Here is a 15,851-nt window from a genome sequence, read left to right as displayed (position 1 = left end):
TTTTAAGAGCCGGCTTTTTGGTGATGAACCTTGGATCGTATGCTCGTTCTGACGAACCGTGGCCTGCGGCAGTGCGGAAGAAATATATGTTTCCCATGCTGCTTTTTAAGAGGTTTTATTTGGCTGCTTGTATGTTTGTAAATGTTGGCGGATTACATATTTTCTTGAAACCCCATCAATATGGGTATCAAATGAAAGGGCTTGACTAGTAGAACACAGTTATTTATGAAAAATGGAAATCCAAAATGGCCGCCATCACAAAATAGCGAAATATGTATTATTTTCGAAACCCCATCAATATGGGTATCAAATGAAAGGGCTTGATTAGTAGAACACAGTTATTTATTAAAAATGGAAATCCAAAATGGCCGCCATCACAAAATAGCGAAATATGTATTTTTTTCGAAACCCCATCAATATGGGTATCAAATAAAAGGGCTTGACTAGTAGAACACAGTTATTTATGAAAAATGGAAATCCAAAATGGCCGCCATCACAAAATAGCGAAATATGTATTTTTTTCGAAACCCCATCAATATGGGTATCTAATGAAAGGACTTGACTAGTAGGATACAGTTATTTATGAAAAATGGAAATCCAAGATGGCGGCAGTTACAAAATGGCAGACTACAAATTATGTGAAAACCCCATCAATATGGGTATCAAATGAAAGGACTTGACTAGTAGAACACAGTTATTTATGAAAAATGGAAATCCAAAATGGCCGTCATCACAAAATAGCGAAATTTGTATTTTTTTCGAAACCCCATCAATATGGGTATCAAATGAAAGGGCTTGACTAGTATATTTATGTAACATGGAAGTCCAAGACGGCATCGGATTATGGTTTCATCATATACTCCACGATTTTATTTGAGTCTCATTAATGTTCTATATAAGGGATTCTCAGACTATTTTGAGCAAGAGACCCCTTTATAGAATGAAGTGATATCATCGACCTCTATAGCTAAATTCTATAAAAATTTCATCTTTTTCTCGTTCATATAAAATACTTATAGGCATAAAATTCAGTAAAAATCAAGTGTAATTAATAATTATTAATACAAATTACAACATTAATATTTCTACTAAAATATTTGTCATTATTATAACAGGTTGGTTCATGTAACATTCTACCCTAAGGGGTCAATATCGATTTCTTCTAGATTAACCCTTTCACCTACAAAATCGAATTTTACTCGTGGTGTACTTGCATATCATAGGGCGCTAGTACGCTCAGAAAAGTAGTGAAATTATTCGATGTGGACCCATCGAATTGTTTGCATTTGGTCCATTATTTTGGAAATTAAATCATAGGCCAAGGGGTTCATGAAGGAAGAGGTTACTTGTCTAATAATTTCTAAGCTTTCAGTACATTATTTGTTTGTTTTTATGTTGAATCACAATGAAACCGTTTAACTTAAGTTTGTTCTACTTATTTTTCAATAATATGTTTGCTACAAGAGCTCATTTGTTACAACGTCTTTGTTAGCCAGCTAACGACCAGCTGTTCAAAAAATCTAACAGCAACATTAATAATGTTTCATGTCTTTGGGAAGCAATCATATTATAAAGTTTTTGCACCAAATGATAGCTTAATTTCTTAGCTACCAAATACCATCAATTTAATTTCGAATAACTTTATTGGGCAATAAATTCGATTTCAAGCAATGAAGTACGGAAGAAGTTTCAATTTCAATAAAAGAAACCTAATAAAATGCAAAAATACCACAGCACTTCGATGAAAAAAACATACATTGTGATGTAGGACAAAACCATTCGATTAAACCTCCTATTGAAAAAATTGGTGGAAAAATAAAAAGCAGGCTATGTGACATACAGTTACTCAAGATGATCTGCAAGGAATTTCACCCCTTCTCGATAGTTGAAGACGTGGAATTTAAAAAAATTGTTGAAATGTTGAATCCGTCATATCAACTTCCCAGCAGAAAAACGCTCACGACTAGCCTATTACCGGCTGTTTATAATGATGTCCTTTCTTCAGTTCAAAAACAATTACTCGATGCTTCAGTCTCAGCAGTTTGTCTTTGTGATCAGGGCTTGGAAATATTGAGCTTGTTAAGTAATATTGAAAATATATTTTTATCAGTGTAACGCGTTTATTTTGCTTGTCGATGCTGCTGCCATTCATCCGACGGCAAACAAATTTACAACTGTTCATTCATATTCATTCTGTGCTATCTGAGCTTTCCTTAAAGCTCGAGTCATGAGAATTCATTCATATTTATTCATTACCATTGAATTGTCAGGAATGTTGTGACTGTTCATTTTCAATATCCCGATATGTGTGTGATTTTCTCATTGAGTCAGTGCCTTGCTCATTCAGTTATTTTTGAAGTTGCTCCGAAAGGGCAACGCAAATCGATGGTGCAAGCGGAAATGCCAACAAAAGAGGAAGATCTGCATGCACACTCACAGCTAAGGATTGCATAGGCTTGGAGGGCGAGGAGGCATTATGCAGAATCGATCCGGGTAGCGAATGCAAACTTTGTCAGCCAAAGCTGGATGTTGGCAATTTCATCCGCTAATCCTATAGCACAGTTTGACTCGTTTGCCAAAGAAAGCTCGAAATATTCCCATTGCGGAATATTTTTTTTACATCGGAATTGGAGTCTATTGAAGCATTTCTGACAAATGGAATTGGAATTGCATATTTACTATGTAAAATGAACGCATTTTAATTGAGACGGAAACCTTGCATGCTTGAACAATTTTATTTCTTGTCACTATTGTGAGCATTCTGTACTTCGTTATCTTCCTCAACGAATTTCTCCGTCTCGTCAGTGTCCGAGAAAGATGCTGATAGTGAATGAACTGGTATATTAATATCAATGAATGACAAAACTAGGGATATTTCCTTTTGCTCACATTCCGTGAACGCAGAACAGAACGAAAGAGAGAATGAACAAAACTGGATGAATCAACTGTGAGGAGCTTGCTGTGGTTGTGAGGTTCGGCGTTGGTTCATTTTCGGTATCCCGAATGCAATGGTATAATGATCAAGTGTGGTCGGAAATTCAGCTGAAAAGATTGATGTGATACAGATATTTCCAAGCACTGCCTGTGATGGTTGGACCAGCATCAATAACACAAGCTTTTATGCGTTGACTGCTCATTTTATTGACGAAAATACGAAATTGAAAACTTTTTTATTAGAGTGCTCGAAATTTCCCGGCAGACATACAGCGGAAAACATTTCCATATGGATTACTGCTGTCTTGACACGGTTTTCTATAAACACGCAAATAACAGCACTAGTAACCGATGACGCAGCAAATATGAAGTTAGCTGCCACACTTCTTAAAATGCGTCATTTGAGATGTTTCGCCCATTCGCTCAATTTAGTTGTCCAAACAGCCATTTCAACATCGTCTTTCATTGATGTCGTCGATAAATGCAGAGCAATTGTGCAATATTTCAAGCAAAGTACCAATGCTCTGAACAAGCTCCATGAAATGCAGCAGACATTGAATGAGCCTAAACTAAAGTTGAAAAAAGACGTTTCAACTCGTTGGACTCGACATATGATATGTTGGATCGAATGTTGCTCAACAAACAAGCGGTTGTATCTACTTTGGCACTTATGGAGTCTCGCCTATCTTTGGAGTCTCAGGACTGGGTTGCCATAGAGCACGCAGTCAAAATTCTCAAAGTGTTCAACGATGTAACGATTGAAATATCCGGGGAGAAAACTGTGTCGTTATCGAAAACTGCTTTGCTCTCCCGACTGATGATTCGTCATGTTCAACATTATATGGAGCAAGAGAAATCAGTTCCCGTGATTATAAAAAAGCTGTGCAATGAATTGATTTCGGAGCTGGTAAAACGATTTGCAGATCTTGAGTCAGACGAATTGGTAGCCCAATCAATACTGCTAGATCCGCGCTTCAAGCAGCAAGGTTTTGGGGATAATATAAAGTACAACAATGCATACCAGTCGTTGATAAGGACGCTAAAAATGACATCCATAGAATACACGCCTGCGGAATCTTCAAGCTCCACATGATCCAGAAGCTGCTGCAATAGCTGAGTTAGATAAATATTTAGTGGAGCCACATTTGCTGAGAACAAGCGACCCTTTGCTTTGGTGGGAGGAAAGGAAATCTATCTATCCGCGGCTCTACGAAATTGCTTTGAAAATATTATGTATTCCGGCGACTTCAGTACCATGTGAGCGAATTTTTTCGAAAGCAGGACAAGTTTGTAGTGAAAGACGTAGTAGACTTACGTCAGGAAACATTGAAAAAATAATGTTCATAAATCAAAATGTTTAATGAAGATTTTTTAAATAGAAATATATATGAGAAAACCTTCTGTGAAATATTATTTTTTCTATTCTCTGCACTAATTATTGTTTCAAGCTTAATTTTTTACGTCCCATACCCGAATAAACTGCTTCTTGAAAAGAGCCGCCGAGCCGCTCAAATGAGCCGGCTCTTTTCATTGAGCGCACGGCTCTGAGCCGCTCACTGAAATGAACCGTTTTGCCCATCTCTAAATCGGACCGAGTTGTAAACAACAGTAATTGACAGAACCAAAATGTCAGTGAACCGCAACAATATTGGGTACACTGGCAATATGAGGGATTTGACGTTTTAGTCATACCCCTGGTCAAAAGCGCCTCCAATTCGCGTTGACGGCGGAATGGTGTCGACATCTGGATACGACATTAGTTTGTATGAGGCCAACTATTCTCTATCGGATTAGTCGGCCCTAAGGCAGTTTTAAATTGCTAAAATTTGTATGAAATTTTTTTCTTGGCGTTATTTACCTACTAGAAGTACGTTGTTCTGACCCTAATTTAAACTATCTTCTATCTTCTATATATATAAAAATGGAGTGATGTCTGTCTGTCTGTCTGATTCTTATAGACTCGGAAACTACTGAACCGATCGACATGAAAATTAGTATGTAGGGGTTTTTGGGGCCGGGGAAGGTTTTCGTAATATTTTGAGACCCCTCCCCCCTCTCTAAGGGGGGCTGCCATACAAATGAAACATAAATTTTCTGCATTACTCGGAAATTAACCAAGCAAACGAAACCAAAGTTGGCATGTGGAGGTTTTAGGATGCAATAAATGTTTCTATGGTGATAAGATACTCCTTCCCCCTCTCTTAGAGGGGGCTGCCATACAAATGAAACACAATTTTTTGCATTACTCGAGAATTAATCAAGTAAATGGGCGGGACAAAGTTGATGGGTTAGCTAGTTTTCTATAAATTTTTAGATATTCTCGCCAAAACTTACAATCATAACATAAAATTATCTTTAGACACAATTTTTGTATGATATTTGTTCACTACTTGCAAGCAAAAGTGGTTTTCATTTACATAGAGTACTAATTTGATTTGCGAAAAATAATTTTCATTCATAATTTATATTTTAAATGTGTGTTCATTTCTTCTGCAAACCCATATTGTCATGCCTACTCCCCCATTTCGTAATACGAAGCTCAATGCCGTCAACGCGGATGCGACACTGAGTTGTTCCTCGGCATGTCGCATTTAATGTAAATTACTGTATATTAAATGTCACTTTTTAGCGCGAAAGCTGAGTGCTGATTTGAAAAACAGTAAAAACATGTTGAAAAGTGTTGTATACGTTCACAGTGAGGCTATTCTTAGTCAAATGAGAAAATTGGACATAATCGAAAATCGTGTGAGCACTTCAACTAATTCGCTTAAAACATTGTAATAATTTCCCTTTTTTCCAGTCACAAATTGTACATGAATTGATCAAATCATACGGACTATTAAATTATTGTCAAGTTATTGCCCCACAAAAATGCTCGTATGAAGATCTACGGTCGTTTCATAGTGCAGACTATGTTGATTGTCTGAAACAATACACAACTTCACAGGAAATTTCTTATGAACAATTTGGGCTTGGCAAGCTAATGATACGATTCGATTCAATAATATATGTATAAACTTTTTTTTTTAATTTTCAGAGTATGATTGCTTGCCATTTGAAGAGATTTATGATTTTGTTACGACAGTGGCTGGAAGTACATTAGCAGCTGTAGATGCGATCATAAATGGTGCTTCTATTGCTATCAACTGGAATGGTGGATGGCACCATGCACAGAGGTAAAGTTCTATTCATACGTTTTATATTTCTGAGCTAGCATGTTACATTAGCTAAGTATTAGCAATTTTTGAACAATGTGAGAAATTTGTTCGGTGATTTATAGGTGAGCTGTGTAGCAATTTTTGAACAATGTGAGAAATTTGTTCGGTGATTTATAGGTGAGCTGTGTAAACGAGTAGTTGCAAATGAATCTAAATACTATTTGATACCTAATAGTATTTGAAATGAAATTGAAATGACTTTTACAGTTTTTTTTCTTAAACAAAGTTTATACATCATAAAAATTATCTTCCAAATATTTCTTTTTTTTTTAGAGACAAGGCTGCGGGATTCAGTTATGTGAACGACATAGTCATTGCTATCCATAGGCTGAGGACAAAATTTCAGAAAGTTCTTTATTTGGATCTTGATATACATCATGGTAAGACACGTGAACACGTGAACCGCATTTCTTTTAACCTAATGGTTGCCCTAAACTAGAACAATTATTGTAGGTAACCTTGTAAACCAAATAAAAAGAAAATAATATCTTCATACAAATTCGGTTTATACTTGGTTATACCGGTAAGTTTCTTCGGTTTTACAACAGATGGCGTAACTTGATTATTATTCCAGTGAATCAAATTTCCAGACATTTGTTGGAAAGCTACTATCATTGCACGATTTTTTCGCTAGGATAGCGATAACCAATACCGCTTAGGGTAAACTGACCAGACGTCCCGCGTTACGCGGGACAGTCCCGCATTTCAACAAAATGTCCCGCGTTAGATTCCGTCCCGCGAAACGTCCCGCATTTGGCAAAAGAAACGAAAATGTCCCGCGATATCAATATATTTCAATATCACAATTTGATCATGTTGATTTTCTTAAATGGATGAACCTCAAAAAAAATCTTTTATTTGGCAGACTGCTCAAGAGCGCTTCTAATGCATCATCGCACCGACATTAGGCTTTTTGTTTAGAGAGTGTCAACTGGAAGCGACAGCAACAAAATTGGAAAATTATTTTCTTAAAGTCCCCTATTTATCCGCAGGGACCAACGTGAGCCATACGAAAAGTTCATCTTTAGTCCCCTAGCTCGCTCAGGGCTTAACGTTTTAAATAAGCCGGAAGAACTAGTGTATACTCCACAGGAAGAGGCAGAGTTGTTTTATGAAGTATCGTAAATGAAGCACTGGCCGGTCTTACGGAAGTTGGCCGGAACCTGAACCATGGCCGATGAATAGATGTATATCGGCGTGTTATTTTACCTTTTCGTGGCTTTGGTGGTCGCCTGTTTCTCTATTTTGGCCATTCGCTCAAAAGTTTTCTATCGGGCGCAGCTGGGGAATGTTGAGAATGCTGGTGCTCTTCGCGACAATGTTTATCTCCAGCCGTTCCATCCTCCAGTGATCATTTGGCATAATGGGCTGATCCCAGGTTCGGCAAGCACTTCGTATTATATATCTCCCCGTTAACCATATGACTCGAAAGAAGAGCGGCTTGGACATTCCCTTCACGTCTGTCAGAGAAGGGCCTTCTTCGAGAACTTGATGTGAATGATATATTCGACGTCATCGCTTTCCTGGGAAACGTAAAGTACCCGGTCCCCTGCCATTCGTTGAATTCTAGCATTAAGTACGTCTCGTCTTTCATTATGAGTACGAAAAGAAGTTTTTCACTTCTTTCGCCAGCACCTCAAGCTACTCCTTCTGGGTGATTGCCTGCTGCTCAGATACGGCCGGTCTCGTCTGACGCTTCCGCATAAAAATGCCCATTTTGGCCAGATTCTTCTCCACCGTTTGGCCGGTTGCTTCGATCTCCCGGCTCAAGGAGCGGCAAAGAGATGATATTGTAAATACCAGATCGGCTATATCTGGTGGACACAAAGTGCCTCAGGATATCCAACTCCTTCACTGTAGGGTGGAGCTTGCAGTATGGAAAAATCATCATGTTGCTTGACAGTGCTGCTGCTGCGAATCAACAGCCTTCAATCATTTTTGTTGTAGACTTAATAAACGTAAGATTTAAAGAAAATTTGTTCCTATAAAATATCTTTCATCGCCATCCGAAATTAGTCCATTTTTTTGTGTCGATGAAAATTATTTGGAATTTTCGAGCATTCCATTCGGTAATTTGCAGAAAATTGTAGAATTTAAATCGTGCTTGCCAGGCGTAAATGCTCTGAGCGAGTGATTTTCGAGCGTAAACAAAATCTAAACCACCGAAAAATCACAACTGAGTGCCGGTACTCATAAAGAAATAATACTGATCAGTTTAGACTCGCTAAACTATGGTTCATGTTCACATAACGTATATACGTAACGTTTTGTTTTTTGTGTCCCGCGTAGACCTCTGACCATCTGGTCACTTTAGCTTAGGGTGACACTAATCCAAATCCACAATATCCAAATAAAAAATGACGTTGAATGACAAATGGCGCTATGTACGCTTCATCTAACTTTCACCCACACGGAAGTAACCTCAATTCGTCCAAAGTTAGGGACATCGACAAGGTACTGGAAACCTTATCGAATAAGAAAAATAAATTATTCAAATCCGTCAGATCACAATTGCTTGGATAGCAAAATATTAATCACGCTATTGTCATCAATCAAGAAAAGCTGGAGAACACGTGTATTAATTCAATGATTCGAATTAATATTTATGAATATGTAGCTACAAGATATGAAAGAAACAAGAGAGCTCGATGGATTTTTATTATCAAACAATGATTCAACGCAGCTAGGACAACGTCATTCTACGATGTCGTGAGCTGTGCCAACAATTCATGGTCGGCATGTATGCGAAGGTAGGGGGCAAACTACGGCGATTCCTACGACACAATCGACGGAAGCAGCATGAGGATGAATAAATTCGCCTGCGAGAACCTATCAAAAGCAATGCCGTCACAGCCTTTGCTATTGCTAGGCTAAAACGCAGTGCATTGTTATGGAAATCGATAGCGTAGTTGCATCGGAAATTCCAAATCCGCCTGTTAATCACCTACTCACCCGTATTCTGAAATACGACCGAGTCAGAATAACTCGAACGGATTGCATTTTCATCCTGTTATCCGTTCGACTCAAGTCCAATCATGTTGTGATAATGCGTGGAATTTGACATAGACGACATTGAGATTCGTGTTCCATTTCTGAGAAAATAGAAACGGGTTTTCGGGTGGAATAAACACGCTTTTAAAACGAAAAATATTGATGGAAATTAGCCATACCCTTTAAATATGTTTTGTATGCAACACAGTAACACCTTTTCTGCAAGTGGGTAAAAATCGTGTACAAAATTGTGTCTGATAATGTTTTCATATCATGGATAAAGTTTTAGCGGAAATGTGGTTAAAAAATATAGAAAAAAATGTTGAGTTAGGGTCAGGAGTATGCCAAGTGAATTTTCAAATAACATGGAGTAATAATCTTCATTCAAATGTTAACAACGTAAAATTTTTCATCAAGAAAAGGTTTCAACATTTCCATAGATCGATTAAATTTAGGTCGAACAGATTTCAGAATGCAAAAGTCGATTTCGTTCGAATCATGGAATCCGATCAGCTTTCCGACCAATCGGATCCCGGAATGTGAGATAGTGTTTGATATTGTTCCCACAAACATGGTTCACGGCACATGCGGTGATCTGATGCTTTTACTGCATTGCGTTGCGGATGCAAAACATGTTCACAAGGGTAGGTGGATATCTATATAAATAAAAATGTAAGGCCAAATGTGTTGCTAAGCGCGAAATCCGAAGAAGGAATCGTCCGATTTGAGCCATCTTACTTCAATATGAAGAAAAAAGCTGCGGAAAGTCATCGCATTTTGATAGAAGTTTATGGTGACCTGAGAGAGAGGAGCCAGCTCGCGTTTGTTGTGATCACCCTTATGTCAGCGCGAACCACTCACGGTGAACCAAGGGGAAGTACTGAAATATGTAGAAAATTTCAACATGACATTTTTTTGCAAGACGTTTTATGTGAAAATAATGTTGACGTCGGACTACATCTTTCATTTCTATACTGGGGTGTAAGTTGAAAGCTTCGAGAACGAGAGTGTTACATTGGAGAAACAGGATTTTGAGCAATAAACCCTCTTCGCCGGTTGAAAGAAATGGTATGATAACCACTTCATTCGAAAGATAAAATGTCTACGCGTTATATGTGTGTTACTTATTGATCCAAAAACTTGTTTCAATAGCTCAAAAATTGTTTTGAAAGCAAGCTATTGAAATCACAAAAATCTGTATATAAGTAGGTGCCAGCTCCACTCAATTGTAATTGTACAGCGGTTAGATCGTTTTGGAACAGTTACTGCTGCAAAAAAAAAAACAAACTTGCTGCTGTGAAGAAGGCGACCAGCAAGAAGAAAGTGCTGCTACTGCTGTATGGCTGCCCGAAAGCAAAAGTCAAACAAATCCTCAAAAATCGTTGCATGCAAGCCGAAAACGCCGAACTCATAGAAATCAACAGCAGCTTCGAAAAAACCTACCATCGTCACACATAACGCACAACACGAGAGAAAAGAAGATAGTGTTTCCAGCAAATCAAATCCAGTTCTTTTCAGAAAGATTTTATCAAATACTGCGGTCAAATACATTCTTTTTGTAATTTCTTCGATCAAGTACGATCAACGTAAGATTACATCTTTCGAGCACTTATTAGGAGTACAATGAATCTTGAGAAAGACAATTCATTCCTGCTCGACACTCGCACAAAAAATGTTCACTCATCAATGTCACATACGGGAAGTGGGTGTTGTGAGGGGGGGTAGAGTGAGCGCAACATTTATGCAGACTGATTGGAAGCGACAGATATGTTGTCTATGGGAAATGGTATACAAATTATATCACACATAAAGGGGAGAAAGAATCTTGACCCTTTTAGTTTTGTGGACAAGACTAATTGGTTCACCTTCACTAACGGTCAATTCGATTGGATCTTCAGTGATACTATTGCCTTGATTAAACCTGCATGTCAAATTTCAATATTGCATATGAAAGGTCCATCAGTGATGGGCAGGAATATCATGGCAAAGATGACGAGAGACTGGTAGTATAATTCTCATCTTCATCCGAATGCCTGTTAAAAATGCAGACACAGCATCCTTTTTAGTCAACCTAGTATTATTTCCATCGGACACAAACAAAATTCCCTCAAAATGCACCTGAGAGAAATCAATGTTGGCTATTTTCATTGGAAGATTAGCTCTTATTTTATGTATTCCACATACACACAGGTTTTTTTACGCGGGGGATACGTATCTCGTAAAAAACCGCGTTAATTGGAAAATCCGCGTAAAAAAATCGATTAAGAAAACCTGGGTGTACGCTGCATATTCAAATTGCATCGGAGATAGACAATCATCGCCCACATTGCAAAAATCGATTCGTCGAGCTTGCAGCAATAGATCAACCTGGAACCAGTGAAAGAATACAAGAATTCGCGAAAACTGAATGAACGATCGGAAAAAAGTCACAAATGGGCCCAAACACCCATAAATTCACACAAGATCTCCACCGACAAACAAATCATAAAAGTCAGTTTGCTTCTAACTTCGGATTTGTTTTAGAAATCATCGAAATAATTCTTTAGGACAACTATATCGAAATTATCAAAAGTAAAAAATGTTTGAATGGGCCGATGCTGCTAGAAGCCATGATGTGGGCTGACCTGGTATATCTTTTATTATTTCCTACATGATCAGTGTTCAAAGACGTCGGACGCCGTTTTTTCACGTGCTAACAACTGCTCCACCGGCATAATAGAAAGGTTTTTTTTGCATCGAATCGTTACTGTCGATGAAAAGTGGGTCCATTACGACGATTCTAAACGTCGGGCAACGTATGGATACCCCGGCCATGCATCATCATCGACGGCTGCGCGGAATATTCACGACTATATTTTTTATTATGGGGATTTTTTAGCGTTAAACGCTGAAATGGGAGGTCCTATCCCACCCGTCGTATTCTCCAGACATTGCTCCGTCCGACTACTACCTTTTTCGATCGATGCAACATGGCCAGGTTGACCAGCACTTCTCCAATGTTGGTGAAGTAAAAAATTGGATCGTTTCGTGGTTAGCCGACAAATCGGTCGATTATTTCCGCAAAGGGATCCGTGAATTGCCAGAAAGATGGGAAAAAGTTGTGAATAGCGATGGGCAATACTTTGTATATTAAGTTTGTAACTGTTTTTGCAGAATAAAGCATTATTTTTGAAAAAAACACGAAGAAACTTACCTGTACTCCTATTATATTTTTTTACATTTCTATTACTCATTTGCAAGTTGTGATTTTTGCTCTATGAATATTTTTGCGTCGTGTTTTCAATTATCAACTGATTATGTCTTGTGCTTATCGTTGAACTTTGACCGATCAACGATCAACTGTATGCTACGAGATTAGGTCAGCTCCTCTCGTAGCATACAGTCCTTTTAGCGGAAGTTTCCCTGAACATAAATGTGGTACCATCGCACGATAGATATACGAATTGCGTAATCTTTTGATTAGTCCATAAAACGACTAAACAAATTTAAAGCCATTATTTCCAATTTTCGTGAAAAAAAAACGTTTCCCAACTTATTTTTTCTCGACACCTCGCTTGATTGGCTCCAGGCGTGCCTGAACCAACTAATTTCGGATGAACACCGAAATGTACAACAATTTTCAATGTTCTGCTATAGGTCTCTCTCAATATCATGCTGTAGATATATGTAAAACAAGAAAATGAGAATCTCAATCAAGCTTATCGTTTTTTTCAGGTGATGGTGTTGAACACGCTTTCAACTTCAGTAAATACGTCATGACCATTTCGTTCCATCAGTATGAGCCAGGTTTTTATCCGGGGACAGGTGCTGTTTCCGATATTGGTTTTGGGAACGGTAGAGGCTACACAATAAACGCACCATATTCACGTTACATTTCGAGCGCTGCGTTCGTGGCTTATTTCAGACAAATAGTATCTGCGGCATTCGAGACATTCCAGCCTCAAGTGTGCGTTATGCAATGTGGAGCTGATGTTATTGTTGGAGATCGTTTAGGTGGATCGAATTTGCTTCCAGAGGATTGTATAGAGGCTATGAAGGAGATATTTACGTGGAATATTCCAATCACATTCCTGGGCGGAGGTAATTAATTAAATTATATAGACGCGATCGAATAATCTGCTCTTTGATAGTGACTGTACAAACTCGTCGATGCAGGAATAGGACTTGGTTTTTTTTGTCATTACGTTAATATTTATGGAGCGAATTAAACTGAGATTGATTTTTGTATATTATGGATATAGACGAGAGTGTACTGGTATTATTTTAATTTTTAAAAAATTGTATCAATATTATACATAATTTCCAGGCGGGTATAACAACATTAATACAGCTAAATATTGGACCCAACTGACAGCATCAATCCTTGGCGTGACCATTCCGAGAGATATTCCAGAAAATAATTTTTTTCTACTTTACGGTCCAGATTACGTTCTAGATATTTATCGCGCCAACACACAAGATGAAAATTTACAGCATGATTTATTAAAAAATGCATCAATTATAAAAGGTATAAATTTCATAATATGCACTCATTTTAATTTCACTATGATCCTATTACATATTTCAGAGAACTTGAATCGGTATGTTTTGAATGTGTTGATTACTCGATGAATGCAGTAAATGGACTATAACATATATATATTTTACTACTGAACATCGCATTACAGTTCGTTCTTATCCTGTTTCGTAGTACTTTCAGTCTCTGATGACGAATCCGAAAGTTGTTCGTACAAACATTTATGGTTTTTCCCCTTCAAAACACGATCCTCGCATAAATACTCAATAAGGGGCTTCTTCTCCTGCATGTGGAAATACCAATTTTCGATGGCACCTTCGTAGTTTTCAACCATTGTTTCACATTGGGTTTTCATCTGTGTAATTTCAGCTGATGGTTTATCCCACAGTTCGTACGGGATACCAAGATCAACCTTTACCCCTTTGTTCACCAATCCGTGAAGGGTTTGGAACGTTTGGGACATTCCCTTAGCAAATCTGGTGCTATCTTTCCTTTCTTTATGGATGTTATATTCCAGAATACGTTCGCACACATTTTCCATTGACTCAAGCAGGCGCAATTCACTTTTGCGATATTCCGTCCGTTTCTTTGGTTTGACATCGTCTAGAGAATATCTGGAAAATATTGAATGGACAAAAACATACTTTATAATTCTACTAACTGTAATCAATTCAAAACTCACCCCAACTCAATCACATCTCGGGATTTTCCCGTCTCCGCAAGACGAGCCTCTAATTCCGTTGCTAGAATCTTGCAAGCCTCGCATTTGCTGGCATATTTCACTCCTTCATTTTCTTCAGGACCACACCAAACAAACGAGACAAACAGAAGAACAAGGAACATAATTTGCATCCTTCCAAATCGTGATTGTTGCGCCTAAACTAATTAACTAAACACTCCAATGCATAGATACTATGACGAACTGGCCGGTAAGTGATGAAATATAAACAATCCTATATCCTATCCAAGGCGTTTAATAATAGCGAATTCGTTTTTAAAACTGAGTCAGTGCCGAACTGACTCTGTAATAAAAAAACGTTTTCAGTTTCACGAATGCGTTGGTTTGTTGGTGTACGTTATATAGTCTGATTTGTTTATATTTACGACGGCAAATGTACAGTGTCGACGTCTGGTGGTGATATTAGTGCTTGGGAGGTAAATTGTTCTCCATCAGATCAGAAGGGCCAAGTGCAGTGTAAACATATAAAAGTTTGAATGAAAATTTGTACTTCATATTGTTCGATTACCTAACACATGTAGTTCTGACACTCACTTAACCATTTGTCGATGCATTTCCTGTTTGTTCCACAAATAATTACTATTATAATATAAAATCATCATTAGACACAGTTTTCGTTCAATATGTTTCTGCGATATCGGAAAAATCCTCTTATTTAATCACATAAAATAAATATTCGATACGTTAAAGTAAATTTTCATTCATAATTTTGATTTTGAAATTTATTCCACCTGAATATCCATCATTATTTTCACCTCCCAATGAAAGCACACGTAGCTTAATGCCGTCTACTCGAATATACTCTTCAAAATCAGAATCCGAATTGGATTACGCTTCCAATAATACAAAAGCAAAAGCAGCAGGTTTTCCATTCTCATAGTCTTTATTTTTAGATTTTCCAAAATAATATTCGGAACTTGACAGTTCAGTATAGTTGTATTGGTGAACCCGAGTGCCAACCCGTGAAACATCTCAGTGCAAAACTAACAGTTTTCGGGGCGAACTCAAGCCCCGGGCAAGGGGATATGATCCGCGAGTCAAGATGTGCTACAAATTTAGCTGTCATTGCCAAACCTATCAAATTACTCGGCGAACTCAAGGCAAATCTATGGAACAAGGTGCGCCCATTCGCTAACTAAAAAAAGAATTTGAATTTGAAAAAAAAAATTTTACATAGAAATTACATAGAATACATATTGAATACAGAAAAGTAAATTTTCATTCATTATTTTTTGTTCTAGAAGTGTGTTAATTTCGTCCTTAATTTCGTTTTCCAAATGGCGCAAATCATTATGGTGCCTTCAACGCAAAGACAATAAATGAAACGCTTGCAGCGTAAAACGTAATGAATATAATGAATATAGCAATGAGTATTTCATAAAGTATCAGTATATTCCACAAATTGTGCTCAATCGTCTTAATTTACTTTTGTGTATTTTTAAATGGCTGCAGA

The 15,851-nt window shown here is 37.7% G+C and overlaps 2 protein-coding genes and 1 long non-coding RNA gene across 3 annotated transcripts in view; 1 reads left to right on the top strand and 2 right to left on the bottom strand.

Annotated features, from left to right (window-relative positions):
* Positions 1-15,851, bottom strand: part of LOC129765153 (uncharacterized) — a 34,830-nt gene that overhangs the window by 18,413 nt on the left and 566 nt on the right. The gene's annotated exons all lie outside the window — the stretch shown is intronic.
* Positions 5,525-15,260, top strand: LOC129765151 (histone deacetylase 8-like). Its single transcript, XM_055765040.1, has 7 exons — positions 5,525-5,679; positions 5,735-5,909; positions 5,972-6,110; positions 6,426-6,532; positions 12,858-13,223; positions 13,450-13,650; positions 13,711-15,260. The coding sequence occupies exons 1-7, from the start codon at positions 5,602-5,604 to the stop codon at positions 13,752-13,754; spliced, it is 1,110 nt and encodes a 369-aa protein (XP_055621015.1). The 5' UTR covers positions 5,525-5,601; the 3' UTR covers positions 13,755-15,260.
* Positions 13,756-15,253, bottom strand: LOC129765152 (protein canopy homolog 4). The gene is made up of 2 exons (XM_055765041.1): positions 14,342-15,253; positions 13,756-14,273 (listed from the first exon to the last, which is right to left on the bottom strand). The coding sequence occupies exons 1-2, from the start codon at positions 14,509-14,511 to the stop codon at positions 13,805-13,807; spliced, it is 639 nt and encodes a 212-aa protein (XP_055621016.1). The 5' UTR covers positions 14,512-15,253; the 3' UTR covers positions 13,756-13,804.

The sequence above is a fragment of the Toxorhynchites rutilus genome, chromosome 2 (genome assembly GCF_029784135.1).
Source record: "Toxorhynchites rutilus septentrionalis strain SRP chromosome 2, ASM2978413v1, whole genome shotgun sequence".
Taxonomy (NCBI): Eukaryota; Metazoa; Arthropoda; class Insecta; order Diptera; family Culicidae; genus Toxorhynchites; species Toxorhynchites rutilus.
This window is presented reverse-complemented; position numbering and strand designations above follow the sequence as displayed.